Source organism: Erpetoichthys calabaricus, chromosome 10 (assembly GCF_900747795.2).
Source record: "Erpetoichthys calabaricus chromosome 10, fErpCal1.3, whole genome shotgun sequence".
In the NCBI taxonomy this organism is placed as follows: Eukaryota; Metazoa; Chordata; class Cladistia; order Polypteriformes; family Polypteridae; genus Erpetoichthys; species Erpetoichthys calabaricus.
This window is the reverse complement of record NC_041403.2, coordinates 127,410,972-127,426,360: the sequence shown is the minus strand read 5'-3', so window position 1 is coordinate 127,426,360 and position 15,389 is coordinate 127,410,972. Positions and strand designations below refer to the sequence as shown.

The 15,389-nt window shown below is 38.2% G+C and overlaps 2 protein-coding genes across 2 annotated transcripts in view; both read right to left on the bottom strand.

The window, feature by feature from the left end:
- The window catches only part of LOC127529442 (odorant receptor 131-2-like), a 442,990-nt gene that overhangs the window by 376,278 nt on the left and 51,323 nt on the right, over positions 1-15,389 (bottom strand). The gene's annotated exons all lie outside the window — the stretch shown is intronic.
- LOC127529440 (odorant receptor 131-2-like) lies at positions 1,333-2,971 on the bottom strand. The gene has a single exon (XM_051933005.1). The coding sequence runs from the start codon at positions 2,903-2,905 to the stop codon at positions 1,907-1,909; it is 999 nt and encodes a 332-aa protein (XP_051788965.1). The 5' UTR covers positions 2,906-2,971; the 3' UTR covers positions 1,333-1,906.

The window sequence follows — 15,389 nt, the reverse complement described above, 5'->3', positions numbered from 1 at the left end:
TTCCGGCACGTTATATGTAACATTGGGTTAGTTGCAGTGTACCTGAGATAGTACCATACTATCAAGACCAGACTTCATAGAACAGTTCTAAAAAGAGATGATCCTTAAGTCTAAGTGCTGCTGCAATGGACAGTGGAACAAGATCAATACCATGTTTAACTAATAAGTTAGGTGCATGCCCTGGCATATATGAGTAAAACGTATTGCAGGTGTTGTACTGAATTTACCTTCCACCCTTGTGTGCTGCATTAAGAAGTTTTTTTTTTTATCTTACAGATAATATTAATTGATTCTGTCATACAATTAGGCAAGCCTGTAGTGATCATATTATCACATTTATTTATATTTTGCATTACGCATTGGGAAATATTATTTGGCTGTATCTGCATTAGGATTTTAAGATTTTGATATCCCCCATGCTGAAATAATCTCCCCTTAACTCCAAAAGAGAAGGCCAGAATCATTTCAGATTTCATCTGCTGTCACTGACTGACCTGTAGATTATGCCATGGAAATTTCACTTCTATCTAAACGTAGTTGTGTTGCAGCTACAGTAATGAAAATGCATCCACAATTCTCAAAAACACTAGCATTTTTCTGTTTCAGTGAGTACTTTGTGTTCTTCTACATATGTACTTAGTTGTACATTATATTGCCATCCCATAATCTAATGGGGGAGTGACCATTTTAAATCTCCAAGGGAGACCACTTCCTGGTTCATTTCATTTTTATATGTGGTGTACATATAGTGTGACACTAAAGCCTGTGGTGGTCCTAATCTTATAATGCCATAACTCATTTACTCAATTATGTAGATAATAGAGAAGAGTTAATACTTGTCACCCATTATGAACCCAGCTTTTTCTAATAAATAAATTAATCCAATAGTCACTAAGGCTTATGAAATACCTAGTCAGAGGCAGGACAATATTTGTGAAGAATTACTTAAACTTCAACAGCAGAACACAGGTGTAATGTAATACACAGTGTGCGAGATCTTATATCAGATCTGGAGAACACTCGCAGAGATACTTCCATCAAGATCCAAAGGAATAAAGCAGCATGTTTTAATGCACACTTTCCAAAACAGTGGCTGAGTGCTTTTTAAGTTAGAGACACCGATTCTGCGCCTTTTTAATAAAGATTAATGGTTAAATTTATATTAATATATATTTTTCTATTTCTTAAATTAAGTAATATGTGTATTTCAATACATTGCTTGTCTTTTTCAGTGCTATTGAGTTATATATATATATTTTATTCAGTATTATGCTATATTTCAGTCCAAATATATATACAGTATATATATGATTTCTATATATTTTAATGGCATATTTGCAGCTTGTCTGTAACAGTCTGTCTTATGTATGCGGAATTCATTTTGTAACATTAATCACTGTGCTAAACCAATTAAATCTGCTTATGAGGTGTTAGACTGTTAGCATGCAACTTTGATCCCCTTCTCTGCCACCAAGAAGCCCACTGCAACTGGTTGCCTTGGCCTTGATCCACTGCTTGTCTGCAGCTCTGAGGCACACTGTAACAGCACTAATCCCAAAAGTTAGGCTTGTTACCACAAATTTGTACTAAGACCAGATCAGTATGGGATCATCCCCAACTCAGAGCACAGTGCAATTGACCCATTGTGTCTTCAAACTTATTTTATTACAGAAGTTTCAAAGTCTTGAACAATTAAAAGACTGGAAAAGAGTTCAGCATCGTCACTCTTTCAGACAAAAGTAGTATTTTAAATCAGAAACATTTCCTACTTTAGTTTGTACATGTGGCTTCTAAAACTGCAATTACTGTAGTCAAGTGAATAAAGTCCAGTCATACTTTAAAAGGGTCTTCTTTCATTTCTTCTACTCCTCCAAGTAACCTCTGATGTTTTTATACAGTACCTGGTTCAGTCCTCACTTCCATTTATCTGTTTAATGGTCTGATTGGGTGACTCTTTTCGTCCTAAAGTACAACACTTCACATATCCTTTTAGATATTTTCTGAAGTTTTCCTCCCTTATTCCATAAATCAATGGACTTAAAAGGCGAGGAAACAAAATTATTAGTATATGTGTATAATATTGGACATCTCGTGGATCTTGTTTATGATAGTACAGCCAGAGACTGTCAACCAAAGGAACAAGGAACATGATTGTGCTCAGAGTGAGCTGTATGGCATGCAACAGGACTGTATTGTAGGCCTTTCTAGCAGAAGATTTTTCAGAACGACTGGCTGATCGTGCTGCAATGGCAATATGAATGTATGTGTAGGCCATGGTAAGCCAGGCAAGTGCAAAATATGAAATTATCAGGAAGTCTCTTTTAAGTTCCTGAGCTTCGACCCTGATGAAACTGTTTGTTTCACATATGATTTCTGTGCTAAAAAAGCTCAAAGGCTCTATATTAAAGACAATAATAATGTCTGAGGCAGGGGAAATAAAACTGATCAGCCACATTATGCCAAGGATGATGTATGTTCTACGCAAGGTGCAGATTTTTGGATGATGTAATGGTTTACAAATGGCAATGTAGCGTTCAAGAGCCATCAGCGCCAAATTCAGAGGAGTGTTGTAAGTTGTAGTGACTGCAATTATCAGAAATAAATAGCAAAGTGACACTGGCATAATATGAAGTGTCTCAACCCAAATATGCAAGATCAATAGAACGCTGATATCCAGTACATCATTGAAGACCAGGTGGATAAACAAAACATATCGAGAGTTCCCGTGGAAAACATGGTGTTTAAAAAAAGCAGTAATGAGCATTCCATTTATATAGTTATTTACAATATAAAGCAGCACGACAAGTGACATCTTCAAGACAGACTTGGTTTGTTTATTGAAACCTGGAACAGATCCCTCATCTGTAAAATTTGTGGGTTCAAGTGAATATCCTGTAGAATTCATTGTGACACATCTGGCATTTCTGTAAGAACACACATATAGGATAAAAAGTAGAAGTTTAAAGATAGAGCACTTAGTGTTATTTGAGAAACAGCATTTTGTAAACAAGAAAGTATGTTTGTATTCTTTAAAAGTTTGTAACACTCTTTAAATGTGAGATTTTGTGCCTTAGATGAATTTTAAAAAATTAGAAAGAAACTGTTTAAAAGGCATTTAAGTTACGTGTATTATGTACATCATTTACAATAGTGAATATCAACTTTATTTTTAAATAGGCTATATTTTCTTGAAATTTGTTTCCTGCTTTGCACTCAAGATTCCAATGACAGACTCCAGCTCTCCATGACGCTGTAATGGAAAAAGCAGATTCAGAAAATTGATGGATGCATAGCTGTCTTTATGAACAAACTAGCAGCACAAGTGCCAACTGCTACTATGTTAGTATACTGTAACAGTATAAAAGAAAATTTTATGAGATTGATAAAATTCAACATATTCAACTAACTATTCATTGATAAACCATCTTACAATCCATCCTTTTTCTGAATCCATAGTTCCATTAATGCCTCAACCTTGGAAGCATCAGACACAAGACAACTCTGGATGTCTTGTTGCTCCTGAACTCACCCTTGCTTCTTGAGAATTGGTTTTCTCTAGAACCCACCCTGGATGGTGCAACCATTTTACTAGCTCCAATGTAACAGACATAAAGGTGCTTCCCTTTGCAGCCATCCTAAATATTTTAGGATACCGTTTGTCCATGGAAAACTAAGACTGTAAGAGTTAGTAAATCCAAGGAAAAGTATGGCTGTTCATTTTGTCAGCAGGGGATGAGCCAGTTGTGGTGAAAAAAGAGTCAAAAGCCCGATTAGGCAACTGAGCTGAAGGAATTCTGCTTTGGCTCAGTTAACCAAGATGTTGTTTGTTCAAAGAAAGAATGCTTAATCAAAATAGAATACTAATATCAGAATTCTAGAATCTTTAAAAAAGAGACATTACATGAAGTAATGACACACCAATAGAAATTTGTCAATCAGGAGAAATTGTTGAATATTATTTTTACCATGTTACAACTGTGGAGATGAAAGAATAAGGCAAAGAATGAAAAATTGAAGGACCAATAAAACATGGTACTTGGCTAAGATTGAGGTGCCTATTAGAAAAAAAAATATTGCAGTAAACCTGAGTGTAGACCCGAAAGAGAAACATTCTCCAGAAAGTCATTGAACTGCAGACAGGGCTATGTGAAAATCACGATTTACATGCAGCTTGCTCAATCCACAAGGTGACATCTCATGCGTTCTCCTTTTACCATATCAATCTGGTACTGGCTATGCAGTTCAGATATTGATACTTTGCAGCTCTCAAGCACTTGGCACATTTTGATGCTGACTTCTTGTTTTGTATTCCAAGTTATGTGAACATGTGAGTTGGTAAATTTTTATTTAAGAGATAGCCAGGTTTCTTTTTAAAACAGTATTTATTATTTGGTAAAACTGTTCTTTGATTTCCTTGTGCCCTTTTTTGCCTCGGATTTGCTCCGGCAGACCCCCGTGACCCTGTGGTTAGGATATAGCGGGTTGGATAATGGATGGATGGATGTTCTTTGATTTGTTTAATTGCAATTTACAAGACTGCTCAAATTAAATAAAAACAAACATCAATTTTATCATGCGATTCATCTGTTGTTATCAACTATATATTACAAAGATTATATTTGAATTTAACATGTACAGTATGTAGGGGCAGTTTAGCAAAATATTTCAATTAACTTTGAAACCATAAAAAAATTCACAATTCTTTTAATTTTTATCAGGTGATCAGGTCTTTTTATGAATTAAAATGAGCAGGATATGGTTCTGAAATAACAAAGGATGCCAGTGTATTTATTCTACAGTCTTCTATAATATTTTACACAAATAACGTGCAGAAAGCTGGAGCACGGTGCCAGCAAAATCTTTTAAATGGAGGTTAGATTGGAAATTGCCTTTGAACTATACTTAGTGAGAGCTGACTTAGAAATACCAAAAAAATAAGCCAATTTATAACAGAAAACTTAAAAAGAATAATCAGAATCCATTTATCAAAATGGCAGCTAGAGCTGGGTGATAACATGAAATTAAATTATTTAATATTTTAAACTCATTGATCATGATAATTGTTAGATGGGTCATTTTGGATAAAATCTGTTGATGATCAGTTAAGACAGCAGTACAATAATTTTAATTTTACGCTCGCATTCCAAAGGATTCTTCCCACTTGCTTAAACTCAGAACCAATTTCAGTCTTGTCATTACATTTCATGCCACAAAGTTTGAAATCTTGTTGCTATACCTGCCAATAATTAAAAATCAAACATTAACTGCTTTCAATTGACTACATTTTGTCAGAAGTCTTTATTGTGTGACAAAATGTCCTGGCAAATAAATCTACACTTGTTTTTAGGTGACTTTTCATATTTGATGTATAACTGTACTTTGACAGTGGAGCATGCTATAAAGCAAATAAAACTGTTAAATAAGCTCTTATAGTAATAGATTAACATTTAACATATACAGTATATATAGAAGCTTTGTCTCACATATGCACTTTGAAGTGTTGATTTTAATTCTGGTTATTTTTCTTTAAAAAATTACTAAATAGTCTAACTGCGGTCTATGTGTTATAATTAATATTTTATTTTACATAAAATTCTTTCTTATCATGTAATCCTTTTACTCCAAAGGCCAAAGTGCAATATCGTGTTTTGTTCATTTTAATCTAACATGCAGCTCAGGCTTTTTAAAAATGAAGTGAGTCAGAAATGAGATGCTACTAATGGAAGTATTAATAATATTTCTCATTTACATATAACTAAGAGTGCAAAAAACAAAAAGTATATGAATGCTTACTCATTGTGATCCTGATGGGCTGAAAGCTGTAGTGTTCAGGTAGATATTTATATCCTTTTTTTATATTAATGTTAATGTCAGTGTAGCTTTAATGTCAGCGTGGAACCTTGAGACTAGCACAGACATGCATGTGGGACTGTCTTTGCCCAAAGCTACAGAGGCTATTAAGATATTAAGATTCATTACTGCTGCTGTCAGAGAAGTGTTTTAAGAAGAGTAAAGAAAACATTTTCCTTAAAATTTTGTTAATCAATACATCTGAGCTTGCCAGGACAGGTTTGAAATGCTTGGTAAGGTGGCTGGACCACTTCCTCACTGTGGTACCACATCAGAACTTATCATTTTTCATCATTTCCCCACTAACTCCACCCTAATCTGCTTTCCACCTGACAATTTGGTGTACACTCCAACTCCATTCCCACTCTTCACTCAGTATGTCTCTTGCCATAGGAAGTGTTTAAACACCTTTCTGGATTCAGTTTCAGCTAAGGCCCTGGATTACAAAGTGTCAGGCAGTGGCTCTACCTCTACCTCTACCTCTATACCAAGAACATCATGCCAGAACTCTCATACTAATGGCTCCTGGGGTTCCTGCACCAATGAGCCTTGTGCTTGTGCCTTTAAAGAGTGGAATATCTATGGCAACTCCAAAGTTTCCTTTCTAGCTATAGAAACAGCAAATTTCTATATTTTCTAAATATTTCTTTTTTGCATTTAACTGAGAGTGGAAAAAACAAAACGTGATGGCTTACCGTTATGCTGCTGATGAACTGAAGGCTCTTGCATTTAGGCAGACATTTATATTGTTTTTTAAGTCAGTGCAATGTCAGTGTAACTTTAATGTCAGCATGACGCCCAGAGACTAGCGCAGATATGCTTGTGGGACTGTTTTTACTAAAAGCTATGGAGATTTGTTAAGCAATGTACAATGGTAACACCTCTCATAGCAATCTCCCTTACCAGAGTGACATTAAGAAAGTGGAAGCATACAAAAATATGAAACATGGCAAAACTTTTTAAGAACTGAGATTAAATTGTTTTAAGGATGGACTGTACGGCAGCAGTTATTTACAATAAATAAATGTTGGAACTGTTTAAACTAAGCAGAATTCACAGAAACCAAAGTTAAATCACAGGATTGTGATTAATATCAATAAAAATCTTTCATAAATGACAAAAGAAAGGGCTGGAACATCATCCACAGCAGGATTTATGTAAGGTGGAGAAAATAATTTTTGGTTTAATAGATAGCATCTCAGCAAAATATTTAACCCTGGCCAATTTCGCAGTGTCCTGATAATTGAGTAGGCAGCTTCTCAGGATCTCAAAAACACATTGAGTAAGTTCCATTTTCTTTCTGCTGCCTAAGAGAAAGTGTTGTCTGGTTTAGCCAAGGCTGGCTCTGGATTTTGAGCACCTGATTCTTAAAGGGGCTATCACATTCAGAATAAAAGAACAGCTGGCACTAAAACATAAAACAGCTCCGCTGTTTTTAAATATATATATACGTGTGTGTGGTTGTCTCAGAAGTACTAGAAAAACAGCAGCTATGTAAGCATCACAAAAAGCTCTAACCCTTAATGGATCAAAAGCACAAAAGAATAGCAGTCAGATTCAGGAAGACCAGAGGACTTCCAGCAAAAGGGGACATTAAAGTCAACAGGCCAATTATCTAACATGCAACTATAATAGATCTCCATATCCAAAATATAAATCCCCAGAGATAACACCAGATCAGGCAAATAAGTGGCACCACTGACAGACTGTACCAAAATAAAGGAATCAATAATACAGTATGTAATTGTTCATGCCCTTTCCATCTCTCTCAAATATAGCCTCTCTTTCTTCTGACAATTTGGTGCTCACCCCACCTCTTCACTCAGTATATCTCTAGCCATGGAAAGTCTTTAAACACCTATTTGATTCACTTTCAGCTAAGGCCCTATGTGTCAGGCTGTGAAACCATACCTGTACACAAGGAACATCATGCTAGAACTCTCCTATTAATGACTCCTGGTGTCACTAAACCAATGAGCCTTTGCTTAACCTTTTAAGGACTGATTTCTCCAAGGCAGCTCTTATATTTTCCTATCAAGGTCTTCAGTTCAGTTATGATTTTTCATGCTCATAGATGTCCTTAAATTTCCATCAGGGACACCAAGTCAGAACTCCATCTAGTGACTCGTGTTGTACATGCAACCCTTCCACTTGTGACAGACGGCCAGGAACCCTGCCCTGCCGGAACGCCTGGAGGAAGGACAGACCGGGAGAGCGGCATTATTCTTCCCTGGGCGCCTGGACAGTCCTTGAACCCTGGAGGACAGTGCTTCGACTACACCAGGAAGTGCTGACGGACCAGGGTTTCTGTATGCCCAGAGTGCTTATGGGTGCAAGGGCAGCACATCCACCACACTGGGAGTGCTGCCAGAAGGTCGTCATCGTGCACCTGGAGCACATCCGGGGCAAGAAAAAATGGTCCGCCTCACTCCAATCGGGGAGCCGGAGTCGGGTGGAAGAGGACGGTGCTTGCAAGAAAGGAGTGGAGGCGGCCGAAAGGAACAAAGACTAAGCTAATTATTGTAAATAGGGAAAATAAAACATGTGTGTGTTTTGAACATCTGGAGTCATGTCTGTCTGTGGCCAGGTTATCTTTTACACACTGTCATGTTTAAGTCAGAGCCTGTTCCATGGAACAAGGATGTCCTTTGTTTATTTAATCTTGTTATCCTTCAAATACGGTTCATGATGGTTTTTTTTTTGTTTTGTGTTGTCTATGTTAAATCTATGTGTTATCATTTTAATTAATACTGTGTTGTTTATTCATTACTGTGGAATTTTGTATTATGTTACTGTTATATTGTGACCCCCACCACTTGGGAACATGGCTGCTCTTCAAAACCTTCTTCTTAAACAGTGTTTTAATATGAAATAAACACACTCTTGCACACGCTTTCCCCTCCACAGTGCAGGATCAGCTGCAGGCTTGCAGGCATTGCGCTGGGCTTCGAACATTTAAGACGGAGCAGTGCCCATCCTAATGTCTCACTCTCCTGTCCGCTCTTCCCCAGACCCTCCCTGCTCCTGTCGCTGCTCCCGACCCACTGTACCTGCTTGAAAAGGAAGACTTTGTGTTCTTTTGACCTGGAGTCGGGGGCCGAGCCATCACCGCAGGACACACACACACACACACCAAGCACACACTAGGGACAATTTAGGATCGCCAATGCACCTAACCTGCATGTCTTTGGATGGTGGAAGAAAACCAGAGCACCCGGAGGAAACCCACGCAGACACGGGGAGAACGTGCTAACTCCACACAGGGATGACCCAGGAAGCGAACTCAGGTCTCCTAACTGCGAGGCAGCAATGCCTCCACTGCACCACCGTGCTGCCCCTGATTATGATTTCTTGAAGCAGCAAATTCTTCTTCATACAGCTATGAGCTCCCTTGGCAAGGGACATTCAATCCGGCTCTGGCAACTTGACCGTTATTGCCCTATCCAAAGGCAGCTGCAGGACTTGCTACATCTTATTCGAAGCTGGTTTCCGTGGGAACACCGTCAAATGCATAGTGGAAAAGGTCGCTGTCAACAGTGTTGTGTGTGATAGCTGAAGAGCTCATTGATGAGTTCCTCATTGATGAGTTCTCTGCACCTTTTTACCTCAGCCTCGGCCCCAGGCCTAGGTTCTTCTTCTCCAGAGCAGCCCTCGGTCCCTCAAGCCAGTCACCTTTCTCTTGCTCAGACACCCAGAGCTGCTGATGTTACTGTTGAAAGCCCTCCCATTGGCACACCAAGTAGAAGACACCGCCATGGGGTATGAGCAAAGATGCTTCCTCTGTGACCAGACCGGATATCTGGCTTGGCAATACCACCTCTCCCCTGCTCAGTCAATGGAGGTCAGTTTAGCCGAGGTGTGTTGCTCTCAGGTCCCCTCTAAGTCTCTGAAGAAAGATGGGTTCAGGGTGTGTATCGCGTTAGCTGGCTGGGAGATCCCTGCCTTACTGGACTCTAGTAGTGACCTCTGTGTGATCATATGTGACTGGCTACGGGAGCCTCCATCCTCTTGCAAGAAGTGCGTGAGCAAACACTGTTTTAAGGAATATGAGCCTGTGTTACTTCCTCTAAAGTATAAGGGACAAAACTTTAAAGTTTGGACTGCCATATCCGATTCCTGTCCCTGGCCCTTACTGCAGGGAAAAAAAATGCCGTCATCATTCAGGTCTTGCCCGACTTCAAAGCACCTGCCCCCTTGCAGTGTGGGGAGGGGCTGGTGGTCGGCAGAGTTGGCCAGGGCTCCGGCTTTGAAATTGAACCTGATCTCTCCAGTGAGAATGGTGGGGACTCCTTGTAGTTTCTTGAGCCACCACATGCTCCTTCAGCCTCTCTGGAGGGAGTCTCAATAAAAAGGCACTGGTTTGCAAGCCAACAGCTCCTTAGTGTTTGCATTTAAACAAGCTGTTGCTGCCAGTGATTTCTATTATAAGGACCATGAGTACCCCAGCTTCAAGACTCTGCACTTTCTCATTAAAAGCGGCTTCCTTTATCGGGTGATTTCCAATCATACAGGGGAAGGACTGATTGAACAGCTGGTCATCCCGGATGAGTATAGGGTGCTAGTATTGGAGATTGCTCAAGCACACGTCTTGGGCAGTCACCTCGGTGCTGAAAAAACTAGGGACCGGAACTTGAGGCAGTTTAATTGGCTGTTGGGTTGGATATTGTTGGCCCTCTCCCTAAGAGTAAGAATGGTTACCAATATATTCTTGTTCTGGTTGATTACGCAACACGATTTCCTGAAGTGGCTGCTCTCTGGAGGGCTAACTCCTCCAATGTGGCAAAGGCTCTCTGCAAAATCTTTACTCGTGTTGGCATTCTGTGCAAATTCTAACTGACGAGGGTACACCTTTTTCTTCTCGCTTGATGAAACAGTTGTGTGAAAGACCTGCCATTAAAAAACTGAGCACCATTTTTTACCATCCACAGATGAATGGTCTGACGGAGTGATTTAACAAGACTTTAAAGCAGATGATCAGGCAGGTCGCTCAAGATGACGCAATGTCCTGGGACTCTGTGTGGATGTTCCACATGTTCGCGATTCAAGAATCCCTGTGGGAGTCTACCGGCTTGAGTCCATTTGAGTTACTGTTTAGTAGGTGTCTGTAGGGCATCTCGTATGTTATTCCTGAGAAGTGCACAGAAGACCTCATGGTCTGTGCTTTGTGGACCACTTCGTTTCACTGTAGGAACAAATTTCTAAACTGTTCTCAATCATCCATGCCCAAAAACGACATTATGGTAAGAGACTTCAAACCTGGCGATTGGTGCTGGTTCTGATTCCCTATGACCCAAATAAATTCCTTGCGAAATGGCAGGTTTCTGCTGTGGTTAAAGAGCGTTTGGGTCCGGTAAATTTCAAAGTCAAGGTACCAGGCTGGCGAAAGCCCATACTGATTTTGCATGTTAATCTCTTGAAAGTCTGGCATGAACCTCAGGAGGTGTTAACTTAAGTGGCTGAATGTTACTATTGGTGACAATTTGACTGGATCCCAGAAATCCAAATTGCTGTCTTTGACAGAATGGAACACTGATGTCTTTTCCTTCCTGCCAGGCCTAACTGGACTAGCAGAACATAAGATAATTATAGAGCCTGGTGTTAAGGTGCAGGTGCATCCGTATTGGATACCGAAGGTGAGGAAGAATATAGTCCGTGATGAGGTCAGACAGATGCTCGAATTAAGTGTTATAGGCATAGCGCGATCATTCTGGTACCAAAATCGGATGGTTCAATTCAGTTGCTTAAATAAGGTTTCCAAATTTCATGCTTATCCAATACTCCGCGTTAATGAATTACTGGAAAAACTCGGTCAGGCATCATACATCTCTATGCTTGACCTTACGAGGGGGTATTGGCAGGCAAGCCACCTGATGATGCATCAGGTGCACTTCTCAGTAATGCATCAGAATGACTGCTCCAGCTGTATAGAAAGAGAAACTGTAATTATTTTTATGACTTCTAATTTTGTCTTTTGAGTTTGTGAGTCTTTCTGTATTAATAATTACTGGTTTCAAATATGTATTAATACTGTATATATATTGTCACATGCATGCGAATAGGGAATAGTTTAAGGGCTTGGATAATTGGATAAAAGCCACCAGAAAGCCAGAGGACACTGCTGACTAATGCCTTTTCTCTTCATGTCTCTGCAGACCGGAAGATTGCCAACCATGATTCCTCTGACATCAGTTCTGGTTTCTGCCCACCTGGATCCGTCTCTTCCTGCCCAGGACCTTTATCTCCTGTAGTGAGACCTGCTCAGTGGGCCAAGACCTGTGAAGTGCAATATTTCTCAGCTTTGATGCTTTTTACAACAATCTGGATGTTATAAAATGGCTATATTTTTAATGAATGAAGTAGGAATTTATTTGTGCCAGGTGGGTTATAATTAATTTTTGCTCCTTTTATTTATTTATTTATTTTATTTTCTGGTTATTTAAACAATTATTTATTAATAAGGACTTAAGTGGGTAACACTGAAGGAGCTGTTGCTTCATTTGTGCTGGTGTCCATTCTGCTCAATATTAATTGTCTGTATTCAGACACAATTAAGAAAGCAAAATCCACAGAAAAAGTGAATGAACTGAAAATTAAACTAAACAAACAAGCATTTAAGGGTACAGAGATACAAAATTGTCTTAATTTTCTGTAAGTGAAAATTTGACACAACAGCACTTTTGTAAATGCAAAATAAAAGGAGGTCCATTTGGGACAGCTTATCTTTTAGCTAAACAAATGAGCTTGATGGACTGAATGTTCTCCTTTAATTTTTGAAATTTATTATGTTCTAATGAAAGGCAACAATGACTGACTGATTAAGAAACTGGAAACAAAAACCTGCAGTCACAGGGTTTCCTCTGGACCAAATATTGAAAACTTCTTCTATGATCCCTTATAGTATCCCTGGGAGAGCATTACATGCTTCATTCTTTTTTATTTTTGGTGATCTTGTGATCATTAGCCATTTATGCAGTATTTTTGAATTTATTTATTTGTGCAATTTCAGTTTCAACATAATTTCTTATGTTGAGGATTTTATTTTTTGTAATAAATTTTTACTTTGACTTGATTTCAGAAGTTTTACTTTCTTCACATCATGAATGGATCACATAATCAATTAGGTGCTATGTCACACACATGTGCCTAGGAGACAATTTCAACTTGTAATTCCACCCCAAGGCTCAGGTTGGTGCTGCCTTATAACACTTCTCATCTCTTTCCTCTTAAGATATGGAAAACAATAAAAATGAATACGGATGACATCAGTTATGGTGCTGGGGCCCCTTAAATTGCTCCTTCTTAACTGCCACAACCTCCTTCTTTCTCCAGTATTATTTTAGACTTGCATCTGTGAAGACATTTTATGAACACACGTTAATTTGTTTTTATTATTTTTCTGTATAGCAAAATATAGGGTTTGCCTGAGAGTTCCCTAATCCATTATTTGTGTTATTGTTTCCTTTTACAGTATACAAACTCAGCATTTGCTTTACTCATTATCCCTCAATGAATAAAACAAAACAAAGCTTGTGAAGAACACTAGTATATTTAGTTAACTTATTTTCAAAGCAGGATTTAGCTTCGGGCTTTTGAACTCCTTTTCATCCTCAGCATTAGTTTTTGATTATTGTTTTGGTCTGCATGCTTAGTTCTCTGTATCCTCCCTGTTATGATCTATGCTCTCCCTTTTGACTACTGTTTTTAATTCAGAGAATTTGTTCTCATTACACTCTACATGCTTGAAAAACATACCACACCTTGTGTTTGTCAAATAAATTGGAAACCATATACATACTTTGAAATGACCACATTCTCTGTAGTGCATTTGAAACATTTTGACTAAATTCTCTTTAGTCTGGAGATTACTCCAGTTGCTGTGACTACTTTCCAAAGTGCAATGAAGGAACTTTCCTAAACAGAAGTTAGCTTCAGGATGATAACATAGTCTTGTGTTACATTATGCATGTTAGTAGTATAAAATGTCACCATTATACTTATCACATTTTTTTTTCTTTTTTTTTAATTTTATTGATTTTATTGTAATCATTCCATACAAACAGATCAATTTTTACAAAAAAAAAATAGGATTGAAAACAAATTAACCCCCACCCCTGAGAAAGAGAGCAAGGCCAACGGACTAAAACTTAAAAATAGTAAAAATAAAGAAATTGAAGAGTTTAATAGGCGGAGAAGAAAAATAAATGGGGACAGAATCTACTTCTTCAGTGCTTAAAGAGCTTATTCTAAAATATTATTGATTAGATCCTGCCAGGTTTACAAAAAGTTCTGCACATATCTTCTAAGTGAGAATTTGATTTTTTCCAATTTCAAATAATATAAAACATCAGTTACCCACTGACTTAAAAGAGGAGAGTTAGGATTCTTCCAGTTTAGCAAAATAAGTCTGCGTGCCAATAGTGTAGTGAAGGCAATCACAGTTTGTTTGTCCTTCTCCACTTTAATCCCATCTGGAAGAACACCAAATACAGCTGTTAGTGGATTAGGAGGGATTGTGACACCAAGGCTGTCTGAAAGGCACTTAAAAATTATAGTCCAGAATGATCTTAATTTGGTGCAGGCCCAAAACATGTGACCCAGTGAGGCTGGAGCTTGATTGCAGAGTTCGCAGGTTGGATCTTGCCCTGGAAACATTTTGGACAATTTCAAGCGAGACAGATGTGCTCAATATATAATTTTGAGCTGAATAATTGTATGCTTTGCACATATGGAGCTCAAATGAATTCTCTGCATTGCTACCTTCCACTCCTTTTCTGATATGTTGAGTGAGAGATCCTTTTCCCATTGTCCTCTTGGATCTTTGAAAGGGAGGGACTGTAAAATATTTTTATATATTGCAGAAATGCTGTCTGAGTTCTCGAGACTGAGCAATATTTTTTCCAGCATAGAGGAAAGTGGGAGATGGGGAAAATCGGGCAGGTTCTGTTTGATAAAGTTTCTAATTTGAAGATAGTGAAAGAAATGTGTTTCTGGAAAATTAAATTTGGAATGTAATTGTTCATAGGATGCAAAGATATCATCTATATAAAGATCTCTAAGCAATTTAATCCCAAATGTTTTCCAGATATTAAAAACTGCATATGCTTACGGGGATTGAAAAAGGTGGTTCTCATGCAGAGGTGCCACAGATAAAAGATTCTCCATCTTAAAATGTTTTCTACATTGTTTCCATATTCTGAGTGAGTGAAGCACAATTGGGTTATTAGTATAATGGTGATAACTTGCATTTATTGGGGCGCAACGCAGGGAAATCCTGCAGGATTTTATTTCTATTGCTGACTAAGCCTGTGTATGTTCATCTATTTGTGTCCAGGTTTTTATAGCGTGTATGTTTGCTGCCCAGTAGTAAAACTTAAAGTTATGTAGAGGCATGCCACCTTCTGTCTTAGGTCTTTGTATGGTCGCTTTTTGGATACGTGGATGTTTCAGGTTCCAAATAAATGAGGTTATGGTTGAATCTAATTGCTTAAAGAATGATTTATTGATGTACAGTATATTGAAATGTTTTGAAATTAAAAGAG

What these genes read in the sequence shown, in the direction of transcription:
- LOC127529440 (XM_051933005.1), bottom strand. Translation starts at nt 2,905, where the DNA reads ATGAATTCTACAGGATATTCACTTGAACCCACAAATTTTACAGATGAG.